Genomic DNA, 14379 nt, shown 5'->3' with positions numbered 1-14379 from the left:
CGTTACGTCTTCGGTCTCTGATTGGTTGTTTTTCGTTGGGGGTGGTGATTTCCTAAAATCTTACTAGAGGTTTGGTACAAGATGGGGCCCAAGAGGGCTGATTTTTACACAGATCATTTACTAATATGCTACAGTTATGTCATACTGACAGTTGTAACAAATATGACAAGAAGTGTTGTTGTCTTTTTTTAAATTGCAAACTCTGCTTTTATACATATAGAGAAACGTGCTTCGAAATGCACAGATTGGCCTCAGTTAACAACGGTACTGACTTATAGTGTTTCAAGGTTGAACGGTGAGGATTCAACTAGTTTGTGTTTGTTTTACAACAGTACTTGCTTTTTTTCCATTTAATTATTTATGACCGAAAAATGTTTTCTATTCACATACTGTATGTATGTATTATTATTATGAGTTTACTACAGCATTTGCGGTGGTTAACGGCGTATAAATTCGGGTTACACTGCCGCCATAGGACTAGGACGCATGCGTAAGTCAAGATCAAGGACCCCCAAGATAAACTGTACTTCCTTATAGAGTGGCAGGAGATGTTTATTAACTCAACGGCAGTGTGTATCTGGCATCTGGTAGGGGTAAGCCATTTTTTTTTGGTGTGAGTTTTAATTTTTGAAAAATCCTTTGTGTGTATGAAAGTTCCATTCTTGACTATAAGACTAGACAATTGGCTTTTTCTTTCCCTTCGAATTTTTTTGTGTTGGTGCTTGAACCTTGTGTGTGGTAGTGCAACAGGTGTATTACAAAGAATGGAGGTAAAGTAATTTGGATGTTTTGGGGTGACTAACCGCATGTTCTCGAAAACTAATTATTATTTTTTTCTTTCGATGGTAAATTGAAAATGATTTACCTCCATCTCTTCCTGTTTTGTTCCCTTTCCTTTAGAAAGATGAGGGCTCTCGTGACCCTGGCTTAATTTTGGAGAATGGAAAGGAGCAGCTCATGTTCGAGGTGCCCCTCAATGACTCTGGCTCAGCAGGGCTTGGTGTAAGCCTCAAAGGAAACAAGTCCAGGGAGACCGGAGAGGACTTGGGAATTTTCATCAAATCCATTATACATGGAGGGGCTGCTTACAAGGTGACGGTCCCACAACGTCACCTAAAATGCATTCGTTTAAAGACTTCATTGCTCTTGTTTACTTGGTTGATGTTTAATATGTTGATAATTAGACCAAACCTAAGATTTATTACTCCGATTGGCTGACTTTCCTCAGGTGCAATGACTTTGTGCAAATCAAATTAGAGGAAAAAGATGGGGCCGGAGAGGGCCGATTTTTTTCCACAGATCATTTTACCCATAGTACTACTGTCAGGTCAAACTGACAGTTTTAACAAATGACAAGAGTAATTTGAATTTTACCGCCCGTGACCATGATAAGGACAAGCGCTATATAAAATGAATGGCTAGATGATTACCGTTAAGCCCACCAGTTTTTTTTTTTTTCGGGGGGAAATGAGCATTATGGAATGGAAGAAGTGAAACGCACCCAGTGAACATGTGTTCGTCTTTTGTGGTACAGGATGGACGTCTGCACATCAATGACCAGCTTGTCGCTGTAAATGGAGAGTCTCTGCTCGGTCGCTCCAATCATGTGGCCATGGAGACACTCCGTCGATCCATGTCACATGAGGGAAATTTAAGAGGGACCATCCAACTTGTGGTGATGAGAGTTCTGAAGGTACGTGCACACCCCTCAACACACACACACACACACACACACACACGGTGTGGGAGGAAGTCGGGGTACCTGCAGGAAAAAACAAGCTAGCACAGGGATAATATGCAAAATCCACACAGGAAGGCCAGATCTGAGGTTCAAACCCATAACCTCAGAACTGTAAGCAGATATGCTAACCACATTCTGTCATGCTGCCAACATGTTACTTCAGATTTAAAATCTGTCTGTGGTGCAATAGACCAAAGATTATGCAGATTTATCATACAGTATACTGTAGCACCAAAAGCCCAATTGTCAATCATTGTCTTCAATTTCCAATGAAATTGATGGACCTTTTCCTGAGACCGTTTCCTGTAACAATTTCTTTTGCCCATGTGGAATAAAGTAGAATTCTTTTTCACAGGCTGTTGACTTTGCTTTTCTTTGCTGTTGACCTTTAGCTTCATTTATACTTGACACTAGTCTCCCTGCTCTCCTTTCTGCTCTTACCAGCTAACTGCAAAGGAGCATTTGCTACATTCAGCATTTGCACTGGCTTTGTACCTTTGTGAGCATGCACGTGTGACTTGGTGTTCATCTCTCAGCTGTATCGCTTTTCTTTATAAGTAAAAAAGATTCTTTTCATCTTGGCTGCTATTCAGCAGATCCATTTTGCATCGCTCTGTAGAATCTATCAAGGGCTTTGTGCATACTGAGCTTGGCTTGAATGTAAATGGATTTTTTTTTTGCATTGGCTGTTGGTAGTGAAAGGAAAATGTGTATCATGGATCAGTGAAAACAACTTACTCCAAATTTTGTGAGTTGTTTTTATTTTATCAGAATAAAAAATATAATAAAAATAAAATGAACGTTTCCTTGTAATTTTGTGCTTAGGCTTGTGGGCTTTGAGATTCCCCAACAACAGCCTGATGGCAAATTTACCTAAAAACAATAACGATTCGAACAACGCTTCCTCTTTTGAAGAGTGAAAACACAATTATTACACAAACTGTATGGGTGCTTTTCATATGACACAAATGTAATATTCTAGTCTACCCCCCACTGCACTCTAAATTCTATTTTTTTCCAGCACGTGTCACATTTTTTGATGAATGATTGGATACATTAAAAACATGAAACGTTAGAATTCAACATGGTTGTCATTGCTTCACACTTTATGTTGTGTTTCTTGAAAAAAAGTGCAAAAGGACCCCGAGCCCTTTAGTTACAGATATTATGTTTACTTAAGAAATATGGGCTGTGCATACAGAAGGCTATTACACATTAACATAACAATGTTAAGATCGGAATTGTGAGTGTAGATAAGAAACTGTGGAGATCCGTATGGCTTAACAATGTACCCACAAAACACCAAAATATAAAAAGCACAGTGGTGTCCACTTATGCGATGGATTTGTTTCTGAGCATGTGGCTGCCTTTTCCTAAATATTCATATTCAGATGTGTGCTGCCAGACAATATTGACGCGTTCAGGGAGGAAATGAAGGAGATTTGAGAGCTATTACAGACAATGTTTTGGGTGTTTGTTTGAGTTCTCCTTCTTAAGAAAAACAGAAAAATCCATGCATATGCATATATGTTAATTAACACACAGTTTCTGCTTACCAGACAAACTATGAATATATGCTAATTAAATTCCCAAAGAACTCTCATGAAAAAGACAAAAATATATCACAACGCTGAAAGGCCTGATTTGTTTTCATCGGCATCTTTAGAGTCCTAACTGTCTAAACGTGTAGTTATTTGGTTGTCATTGATATGACTTGCCCAACTTTTAGTATGCATCCTTGTAATTTTTTTTTCTCTCCCAGCAATGATGTGAATTTAGGTACAATTGAATGATCGACTGTAGAATATCTAACTCCCTATTCTATGACCACTGCATTTGACTTTGGAGCCTCCAATAAGTCCTTGTCTTTTTTCAGGATCAACACAGCCTGTCATCAAATTGCTCATTTGACAACTCCCCGATCTTGTCTGGTTTGATGAACCAAGTGAATGGCCCTGCAGGAATAGTTTATAAGACTAACAGTCAAAAGAACGGCACACTCCACACATCTGATGGTGAGTACATCAGTTTACTATGTGGGGTTAACAGATGATACAGGTTTGTAATCTTACACTAATTTAAAAAAATCACTGGTTCTATCAGCCTCTCATAAAGAGATTTTGGTGCATGCTGCTGTAGCAATGCTTTTTATCTGACTTGGACGTTTAAATAAGAGAAGAACAAGTGATGACACAGAAGGCTTTTATGGATGAAAAAGATGTTTCCACCCTTGTAATGGCGTTGGCTTGAGACGCAGGCTGTTTGTCAAGCTAACTACAATGGCTACAATGTATATATATGTATATATATGTGTATATATATATATATATATATATATATATATATATATATTGTGAATTGTTAGCTAGGTTTGCTGCTTAACTGGCTAACAGTTAGCCAGCCTATGTGTTAAATGACTGGACATCAGCTGTGGCCGTAACAGCTCGTGTATGAACGTGCTTATTACGTGTTCACCGATGGCTGTGTCTATCCTTGAACCCTTGTAGGGGTATTACAATACATTCTAACTAGCGGTGGTAGGCTATATTAAATTAGCTAACATCGATACCTTGTGCTGGTGATAATCACTTTGCCGTTGCGATACCTTCGTGAGTTCTGCTTTGCAGTAGAAACATTGCAGGTTATTTTCTTTTGTTAGTGTGACATAATCCCAAACGATGGGCAATCTTTTACCCACGCTTTTCTCCTGGCTCCCCATCATCACGCCAACTTATTTCTCCACGGAGTTGTGCATGAGTCTGCAGTAACATTAGTCCATGTGGAAAAATGATCACTGCCAAGTTTCAAGGCAGGATTTTGCTTCTACTTTTTTGTCATCGAGTTATTTAATTTATCCTCTTAATGGTTCAAGCCCAATATATAGGTGACTTTTTAATTTGTAAATTAAACTCAGATACATTTTGTCCCTTCAGGAAGAGTGTTCCATTTCAGTCCAACAGAGTTCTGCGTCTAAAACTCACCTGAACACAATGCACTTCTCTGGTATTTAGTTTTTTAAAATAATGTTGTCTTGTGGAAGAAGGCTTTATTGCTGGCATTTAATTTCCAATGACCTCAGTAAAACAGAGACACTAAGTTAATAATCTAAATCAAACTAATCAGTGTTTCACAGATAAAACTAAAAATAATCAGGACAAATACTGTCATCTACTCGACACTTAATGATGATGCTTTTGCCTTTCATCGTTCCCTCACTCTCTCACCTTGCTTTATATTGTATTCTTTTTATTCCTCTCATGTTTATCAAGTTTTTGCCATCTATTAGTTAAAGCAGTGTTCCCCCCCCCCCCAAAACATCTTGTGTATGAGCATGCATGATTGTGCACGATATAATCATAGTAAGTATCTCTCTGTGAGGCTCTTTGTTAAAATGTGTGTAATGTATTCTGTCTCTGGGGTTTGCAAATGTAGGAGTGGTAGAGTAAGCATGGCTGTGCTCTGATGTTGGAATTGTTAGCCAGAATCAAACTGTGTTATCTGCTTGGGTTAGTGTATTTTGTGTGTTTACACTGGGTCTGGTAAACACATCTGACCTTACTCTTCAAATTCACCTCATCTGCAGTGTCATTCACATGCACATGATAGCAAGGACATTTTTCAGGCTCTTCTCTTACTAAGTGTGTGTGTATTTCAAGCTCAGTGTCACTCTGCGAATGAAGCGTGCTGTGAAAGCGAAAAGGAGAGAGGGTTCCAAATACAGAAGGTCGGAATCAAAAAAAAAAAAAAAAATGGACATCTGCTACGAGAGCAAGCTCCAAATGATTTATCTTTAACAGAACAAATGCATTTTTCGACATCAAAGAGTGGGAGGCAGTGAGAACAGATTTGTGTGCGTGCGAGGTGAAAGAAGAATGTGTTTTTGACAGTTGAGCTGATTAAGGTGCTGGCAATGATGAGAAATTGCTAACTTTGACGAAAAACAGGAAAATTGAGTATACAACATTATGATTAATGAGCGATATGAAAGGAGTAATAAAAAGTCGCCCCCGACCCTAGTGAGTATAAGCAGTACAAAAAATGGATGGATGGATAGATCAGATTATCAGAATACAACCAGAGCTACAGTGCAGCTGTGTGCAAGGTACACACATGGAATGGTGGGGTGAAGGCAAGTATTAAAGTGTTTTGTACAATGTCGGCATGCATCTAACTAACTAAATGTAGGATTTGGTCTTAGCTGTGTGAAAGCACACACATTTGAGGTCATACTTCTGCTTCTCTGGGTCCTGTGTGAAGGTACAATTGAATAAATACCAGACCTACTTATTTGGCCCTGATTAGCAAAATTTCCAGAAACTGTATGAAAGGAGCCAGAGAAATAGAGAGTAAAGGATGTGATGTCCTAAGATACTATCACTCGTGCAGTGTGTTTCTTCATTTGTGATACAACTTTAGAAGCAGAAGTAAATTGTACTTGGAAGGAAAACATGAATATCAAAACGATATCAGTTGAATGTAAAACTATTCTTTTTGTTTTATGAAGTATAATAAGAAGAAATCCATCTTGGAGTCCATCTGTGATCTTTTTAATCAATTGGTCATAATATGGAAAGCCGTAGCAAGCATATCAGAACAAAAACCAAGCCACGAGGTCAAAGAACACAAGAGCTCAGGAACAACAAAGCTCAGTTATTAGAAGAATAGCAAAATAAATCTATGGCACTTTATGTTCCCAAGAGCACAGTGGTCTTTGTTATTCATAAAAAGAAATGTTTGGGACAATCAGGACTCCTAGACCTGAGCAATCGAGGGAAAAGAACCTTTGTGAGATGTGAGCAAATAACTGGCAGTGAGTCTGGGTGAGCTCTAGAGTGTGTGCATAGGGGAGAAAGTTACAAAAGAACGTATTTAAGGTTACACTTGCACAAGGAAAAACATACATTGGGTACGCTTGATCAGTTGTTTGTTTGACCGGTGTTAACCCTCCCAGCATAATTTTGAACATTCCTTATGATTATTGCCACCTTGCCAATTTAATTTGTGTACCTGTAACAGCCTCTCAAAATATCCACTGTCTCCGTATTCTCAATTTGGGACCATTTCCTTCTTCTTTGAGAACTGTGCCATGTTTTTGTGATTCAATAAAATATAACACAGTACAATAAATTGAAAAACCCGAGGCAAGGTCACCATTTTTGGATTTGGATGTGCGGTGCTCAATCGCTTGGTGTGCGGCAAAGTCTCCAACTCATTTTTTCCATAATGGACCACTTCAGTCGCGTTAGGCAGTGTTGATAGGTGTACGGCAGGCCTCAGTAAAACCGCAATGTAATAAATCTGGACCAAAGTACAAGACAAAAAATTTCTTAATGGCACTGTATCCTTTTCAGGGTCATATGCAGGTAATTCTCATATGGATGACGAGGCAGAGCAAAATGGACATGGAACAGAATCAAGAAGCTCTGCTCAGCAACGCTTCTACCTACAGGAAAGGTGCGTTGATTATTTCAGCGACTTGGACGTTTTTTTGGTACAAAAAAAAACAAGAAAAAATGCGATTTGTGATTGTTGGTACCAGGGAAATGTCTCCGTCTCAGTACGACATCCAGCAGCAGTTCCAGCATGTAAAGGCCTCCAAGAGCATAGACTTAGGCATCACTCCAAACCAGACACACACTGGTGGGTATTCTTAATACTTCTTTACATTTTCTGCATTCTTCTTATTTTCACATACTGTAAATGTAAATATTCTTTTGCCTATTCATTTGTACATGGTACGTATGCATCTCTGAGCCACATTGAGACCAATATCTATGCTGACATCTAATGCATACTAAGCACATATTTACCAAAATCACGCCCATCTCACATGGTCTCTTGCATATAGTAATATCATTTAGTCTGTGTGTAATTTTATCAATGTGCATAGACTTCACTTACCGTTGAAACCAAATGTTTACATACACTATGTAAAAACACACGCACACTTTAAAAGAAAATAATAATAATAATTTATTACTGTCTGACATTAAATGACTGTGAGGAACAAAAGCATATGTCTTTATATAGTATAACAGTAATCGAGTGAATGCCCCCATATTCATCATTTGTAAATTCACGTATTTGCTGTTTTTTGTGGGGGAACCTATCCTCTACCATGTATTCGCTGGTTTTGTGCTCTTGCCAAAGCAATAACAGTATTGCTTTGCCGCCATCTTCTGGCATCTTGCTGCCAAGGAACGTTGTTAAAGTGAGTTGAGTAGCTTCATTTAGATCACAGTTGTGCTTTGTCACCAGCGTGTGGTATCTAAAGGCAATTATGAACCTTTTTTGGGGAGCCAACTACTCAGATTCTCGGCTATCGTGGCAGGCCTCGGCCCTAACCCCTGCGAATAGTGAAGGTTCAGTGTACATAAATGATAAAAATATTGACCACTGTGTACCATTTCTTTGGTCACAGGCTTACCCCCCACCACCAGTAATTTAAATGAGGGCAAGCTCCACGTTACTCCACTGGCGGCCGTCTGCAATTATTTTTCTGATTTATTGATCTTATATAGTGTACTTAAATCCTATTTAATTGTCTATGCATTTACTGTCGTTAGTTTTTTGTTTTTGTTTTAATATCTTTGTGTTTTGCAGACTCTGGTGTATATATGTCACCAATCAGTCTATTTCAATTAAAATAATAGGCCCATTATATTAGCTTGAGCCAACATTTCAAATGAAATGAGACATCTCAACTGTGCACGTGTGCACGTTTACACTTTATCTGCATGAAACCAAAGTAGACGCACCGTGATTTGCGAAAAATCTGGGCTGCTGAAGCAGTCATAAAAATTTGCCACAAGCTGATGTGGTCAGACGCACTCACCAATGCAGACTGCTAGAATTACATTTTTAAGCTTGCTTTTGATTAGGAAAATATTTGTAACGCAGAGGCATTTACTGCTCGGGTTTTGTGGTCTCGGTGTGTATTTGGCAGAGTGCTACTCTGTGTCGGCATTGGACCGTTTTTAGTTTCTTCACCACCAAGGGCAGAAAAAGCTCAAGTGCCTTTCTTGTAGGCAAAAAGTAAAATAATAAAAAAAGATTGACTAGGGATTATTATGGAAGCAGTGATGTCCAACAGAAGGAAAAAAGGCCAACACAGCTGGTTTAGTTTGAGTGTTGCTGAAGAAACAACATCATTGAATAGCGAGGGGAAAGGAAAGGGGTGAAAGTGAAGTGACGTCTTAGAGATGAAAGTCCCGATTGATATGTTCAAAGGGAAAAGTGAGGGCTAGTGATGAAGGAGATGACGTTCTTGCTGTGATGCTGACTAAACATTCCGGAAAAAAGATCAGATGGTTCTCGATGACAAGATGGGTGGTGGGGTTGCGAAGAGGGACTTTCTCACATTTGGAAAGTTGCGCAAGATACATGGAAACTGTGGAGATCAAGGAGAGACAATGATCTAAAAGCCAATTTCAATTGTGGTTTGATATGTACAATACGTGTCAGGATTATTGATTATTTGTGTTTGTTTCAGTTGCAGATGAGAGCCATATCGGATCCCTGGTTGAAAACACCGCAGGTGAGGGAACCTTCCCAACTTATGCCTACATTTAAGCAAAATGTTTAAGGTTGAATACAAACGTGGAGGCTTGAACTCTCCCATATCTCATTTGATGCTACAGTAAATCACTCAGTCTTGTGTGGTTACGTTACAAAGAACCCATGAAAAGTAAAATATACAGACTACCACCCCCCCCTATCGTTCAAGCCCAAAATGACCTTCCCACATTCTTTGAACCCATTCTAGACACAAACACACAAATACATATACAGCGGTACCTTCAGATAGAAGTTTCATTTGTTGACTACACTCTACTAGCTCAAATCATCTTCCCTCATTGAAATGAATGGAAATACCACAAGTCTGTTCCAGCCCCCCTTTTTTTGTTTTTAATAAGCAAAATAGTAATAAACTGAACAGTTTTTGCCATATGTTTTGCTTCAATTCAATGGACATTGTGCTGCTTTGCTACTTGGGGGCAGTGTAGTAGAGCTATACAGAGCTCAGCTCCTGCTGAGGGTTGGCCCAACCAGTTATTGTATTTAGGGGGACGTTAATTTTTCACACAGGGCCATGTAGCTTTGAATATTTTTTTTCCTTAATAAATAAAATCACCATTTAAAAACTGTATTTTATGTTTACTCGGGTAATCTTTGTCTGATATTTACATTTGTTTGATGAGCTTAAACAAAGTGGGAAAACTGTTCAAAAAAATAAGAATTCGATAAGGGGGCCAATACGTTTTTGCGACACTGTATGCCTGTGAGTATAACTACGTGTGTTGCTCCACTGTTTGTGTTCAAATATCCGTTGCCTTAAAGGTTGACACCGATGCTAATCATTAGCCTGGCTGTATCATTAACCATTATATGTTCGCATTGAGCTAAGTTATGTTTGTTTTAAATACTCGTGTAATTCTCTTTGTTTTATGTTTAGTTTAACTAAACTACAGCTAGAAGTGGCAATAAACAGCTTTCAAACTGCCGCTTGTTGTGACGTGAGCAACCGTACAGCGATCGTCTCAAATTTTTGCTCAAAAGTCAAAGCAAAAAATCAGCCAAATAACAAGCCATATCTCGAAAAAAATCTTATGTTGGGTCACTTGTATCTCAAGGCAACACTGTCTGTTTACCAGTGAAGATACGAATCTTAGTTGAGCTTATTTCAAAATGAAGTTCCATATAAAGCAACATGCAGTCGGCTTTGAAATCCACGAGTAGCTGTCTGAACTGCATTATGACATGGAACTACTGTACTGCAGTTAAAGAGCACAGAATTTTTGTTCTTGTTTAGTGTGTCAGCCTTTCTGGAAAATACCTTTTCAGTGTTTTTCCACACTCTGCTTTGTCTTCAGTTTTAAACATGTTGTTATTACTTTTTATTTAACACGTACATAACCATTAAAAAAAACGGCGATTTAGCACAAAGGCATTATGTGCATTAAGAAGAAATAATGGAAATAATGCAACATGTGCTTCATAGAAATTAAACTGTAATGAAACAGAAATTATTTTCTTCTAACCGCTGAAAAGATGAGGGGAACACATTTCTTTTCTAACCCTTTCTCAACTTTGGTTTGGACCTGTTTCTTTGATCCAGATGCATTTTTTTGTATGCCAGAGCTTAGTAAGTGGTACAATGTGCTCTGGGTGCAGTATAAGTATATGTTTTCCACAAAATAATAGTATTATTGTAAAATAAATGAAAGCGTAAACATGAAGAGATGCGATTAAGGAGAAGAAAGTAGAAAAGCAGTCATTACTCTCAGGAGTCTACAGTATGTTATATATAAAAGTAGTGCATATGGCTTTTTGCTCGCTAGAAAATGTTGAACATATTGTTTATTAATGGCATCCATATGCAACTCAGCCAGTTACATTTCCATTCCAATTCTTTTCAACCAGATTTACCAGGACGTTTGATAACTCTGACTTTGGTAAAAAGTGGGCATTGTTGGGTGGGCTCTAGGGAAAAACATCAGCAGCTTTGCAACAGTCATTTATGGGAAGGCTGTTTTTTCTTTCACTGGCCGCAATGATTTTCCCCCTCCACACCCCAAAAAGCAACACACATTTGATGATCATCCTTTCCATATGGTGTTATGATGATGATGATGATGATGATGATGATGATGGAAATTCTTCATCATGCTTCGTAAAATAACCCACTTCACATTATATTGTAATTTAGCAGAATCTGAGACGGAGACTGCCACAAATGGCAGTTCTTATTGCACGTGAATTCTCTCACATAAACGTAATATTAGACATTATAGAAATTCAATACAGCATGGTCAGCAAATGTGTGTGTGTGTGTGTGTGTGGACTGATGCGCATCATATTCATGCGGCAGACGAGAGATATAGATTTACAATGATTCTAATGATTGAGCTAATCATCTCTGGGAGATAAAGCATAAAATCAGCACTAATATTTTCTCAACCAAAACTTTTTCAACTGCAGTCGGTCTCTTTCCTGAAGCCACTTTAAATAGGACAGAACAGTCTACTAAGCATATTGCTGACGGAACAAAAAAACAAGTGGTTACAGTTATGTTTCTTCTTTCACCACGTTAATACGAACAGCCCAGAGCTGCTTGTGTGCGCGTAATAAGCATACGAATATGTGTATAAATGTATTCATTTATTCACAAAGTGGATTTTAAATGTGTGTCAGAATGTTTTAACAGACAGTAAAATAAAACACTCAGCACAAGTTGAACCGATCCATTTTATAATGACCTTTTTGTAGAAGTAGTATTTTAGAGTAAATACTTTTCAGCTTTCAGTTTAACGTTCAGTTTTTAATGTCTTCTTCCCCAATTATTTCTTCCTCCACCCACCACTAATGTCCTCACTCTCGTGCTCTTACTTGCCCTCGCACAGTCTTTTCTTGCCAATACCATTCAGGCTTAGAGGCTGACAATCAGGCAGAGGGGCTTAGAACGAACAACGGCTCCCTGAAAATGTGTTTGTACGTGATGCTGAGGGAGACTGGTGCAGTCCATTGTCTGAATCTCTCCCTCGTGCAACTTTGACTTTGATGACAGTCGCGTACTGCCAAAAACCATGTCTTCAGAGAGCCATGTCTCTCTATATCCCCGTGTCTCTGCGATTGTTTACTGCTTTCTTTCCCTTTTTTTTTTGTTTTCCTTTCACCGATATGTCTTAATTTTGTTGTCAATTCTTTCCTCGTCTTGCTGGTTCTTTCCGACTTTGCTCAGGTTTTAAGCTGAAAGCCACCCAGTTAGGCTTATATGGATTGATGTATTGATTTGTCAGAGAGAGAGCAGTACATCTTTGTTAGTCTCTGTGGGTGTGTACATGGGTATATCACTGCACATTAGCTCTTCTCAACAGTCCTTCGACACAGTACAAATAGCTCAAATGTCTTTGCACTATTCTACTCCATTTTGTGTGTCTGTTTGCATTGGAAAACCTGTCCTTTGCCCACATATCGACCCTTAGTGTGGCACACACGGTTTAGGAGCTCTCTTGGCTGCTGCTTCTTTATTGAATGTCCCTTGACCCCTCTCCATCTTCCCCAGTAAGCCAATAAAAGTGAGCAGTAATCAGTAGATGGTCAGTGCTGTCCTTTTTTGCTGTTACACCCATTTATCTCTCTCAGCTTCTGCACAGTTATCAATGACATGTGGGTGCATTGCATATGTTATGATGCTTGAAAGAGAGAGGCAACAAGAGAGGGAGGCCATTTATTTCTGTCCTGATTTGTCAGTAGCATCCCAAATGATGGATTGATTTATAAAGAGCTCAGTTTGTCTTTGGAAGAGTGTACCCACTTGCTTGATACATTAAACACAGTAGCTGTCCTTAATGTACATCTACAAATGTAAATTATGAAGGTTCACTGTTAAGCCAGGCCAAGTTAGAATCAAGCTTAGAGTGACATTTTTGACACTGTCCCGAATGAATGTTAACGTAGTAAAAGTGATTAGAGTTGTCCTGATCTGATCACGTGATCAGGGCCAATCACGTAATTTGAGCTTCACCTGTTTCCAATGAACCTGTTTACCTGTGAAACGTTCCAAACAGGTGTTTTTTGAGCATTCCTCAACTTTCCAAGTCTTTTGTTGTCCCTGCCCCAGCTTTTTTGGAACGTGTTGCAGGCATCGCGTCCAAAATGAGAGAATCATTTACAAACCCAATTCCATTGAAGTTGGGACGTTGTGTTAAAAATAAATAAAAACAGAATACAATATTTAATCGAATACACTACAAAGACAAGATATTTAATGTTCTAACTGATAAACATGATTGTTTTTAGCAAATAATCATTAATTTAGAATTTTATGGCTAAAACACGTTCCCAAAAAGCAGGGACAGGTGGCAAAAAAGACTGAGAAAGTTGTGGAATGCTCACCAAACACCTGTTTGGAACATCGCACAGGTGAACAGGCTAATTGGGAACAGGTGGGTGCCATGATTGGGTATAAAAGGAGCTTCCCCGAAATGCTCAGTCATTCACAAGCAAAGATGGGGCGAGGCTCACCTCTTTGTGAACAAGTGCGTGAGAAAATAGTTGAACAGTTTAAGGACATTGTTCCTCAATGTACAATTGGAAGGAATTTAGGGATTTCATCATCTACGGTCCATAATATCATCAAAAGGTTCAGAGATTCTGGAGTCACGTCCACATTCATCAGTTTGAATATTAAATACCTTGTCTTTGTAGTGTATTCAATTAATTATAGGTTGAAACGGATTTGCAAGTCGTATTCTGTTTTTATTTACATTTTACACAACGTCCCAACTTCATTGGAATTGGGGTTTGTACTTGAATGTTGGACAACCAAAGTATCACTTTATGATGCTGGTGCATTAATACTGTATCGTGAGCGACAACAATGCAATATATTTCAACATCATTATTATTCATGTGACATTCTTATATATCCCAGCCCTACTATATACATTTAAACCACACCACTGTAAGGAGGTGCTTAGATATGATTAAATTCAGTTAATGAGATTTCCCGTCAGGGACTAATAATAGAAGTGTTCTTACTCTCAGAAATCACCCAGGGCCAATAAACTGCACTTTGCAGCGTAATCTGTACTTGTTTTTTGAGGGATAATTTATGATGTGAATTATATGAGATA

General features: G+C 38.6%; 1 protein-coding gene and 1 long non-coding RNA gene across 5 annotated transcripts in view; one reads left to right on the top strand and one right to left on the bottom strand.

The window, feature by feature from the left end:
• The window catches only part of pard3bb (par-3 family cell polarity regulator beta b), a 144568-nt gene that overhangs the window by 53115 nt on the left and 77074 nt on the right, over positions 1-14379 (top strand). For 3 of the 4 annotated variants that reach the window (XM_061791266.1, XM_061791268.1, XM_061791269.1), the window contains 6 exons: positions 901-1092; positions 1535-1693; positions 3618-3756; positions 7093-7195; positions 7281-7381; positions 9234-9278. In XM_061791266.1, coding sequence (XP_061647250.1) covers positions 901-1092; positions 1535-1693; positions 3618-3756; positions 7093-7195; positions 7281-7381; positions 9234-9278 — 739 coding nt within the window. The remainder of the gene's footprint in view (positions 1-900; positions 1093-1534; positions 1694-3617; positions 3757-7092; positions 7196-7280; positions 7382-9233; positions 9279-14379) is intronic. The other variant, XM_061791267.1, reaches the window with a different exon arrangement.
• The window catches only part of LOC133486328 (uncharacterized), a 37512-nt gene continuing 24770 nt past the window's right edge, over positions 1638-14379 (bottom strand). Inside the window, exon 3 of the long non-coding RNA XR_009790991.1 lies at positions 1638-1707. This is a non-coding gene — a long non-coding RNA (uncharacterized LOC133486328). The remainder of the gene's footprint in view (positions 1708-14379) is intronic.

The sequence above is a fragment of the Phyllopteryx taeniolatus genome, chromosome 12, assembly GCF_024500385.1.
Source record: "Phyllopteryx taeniolatus isolate TA_2022b chromosome 12, UOR_Ptae_1.2, whole genome shotgun sequence".
Taxonomy (NCBI): Eukaryota; Metazoa; Chordata; class Actinopteri; order Syngnathiformes; family Syngnathidae; genus Phyllopteryx; species Phyllopteryx taeniolatus.
This window is presented reverse-complemented; position numbering and strand designations above follow the sequence as displayed.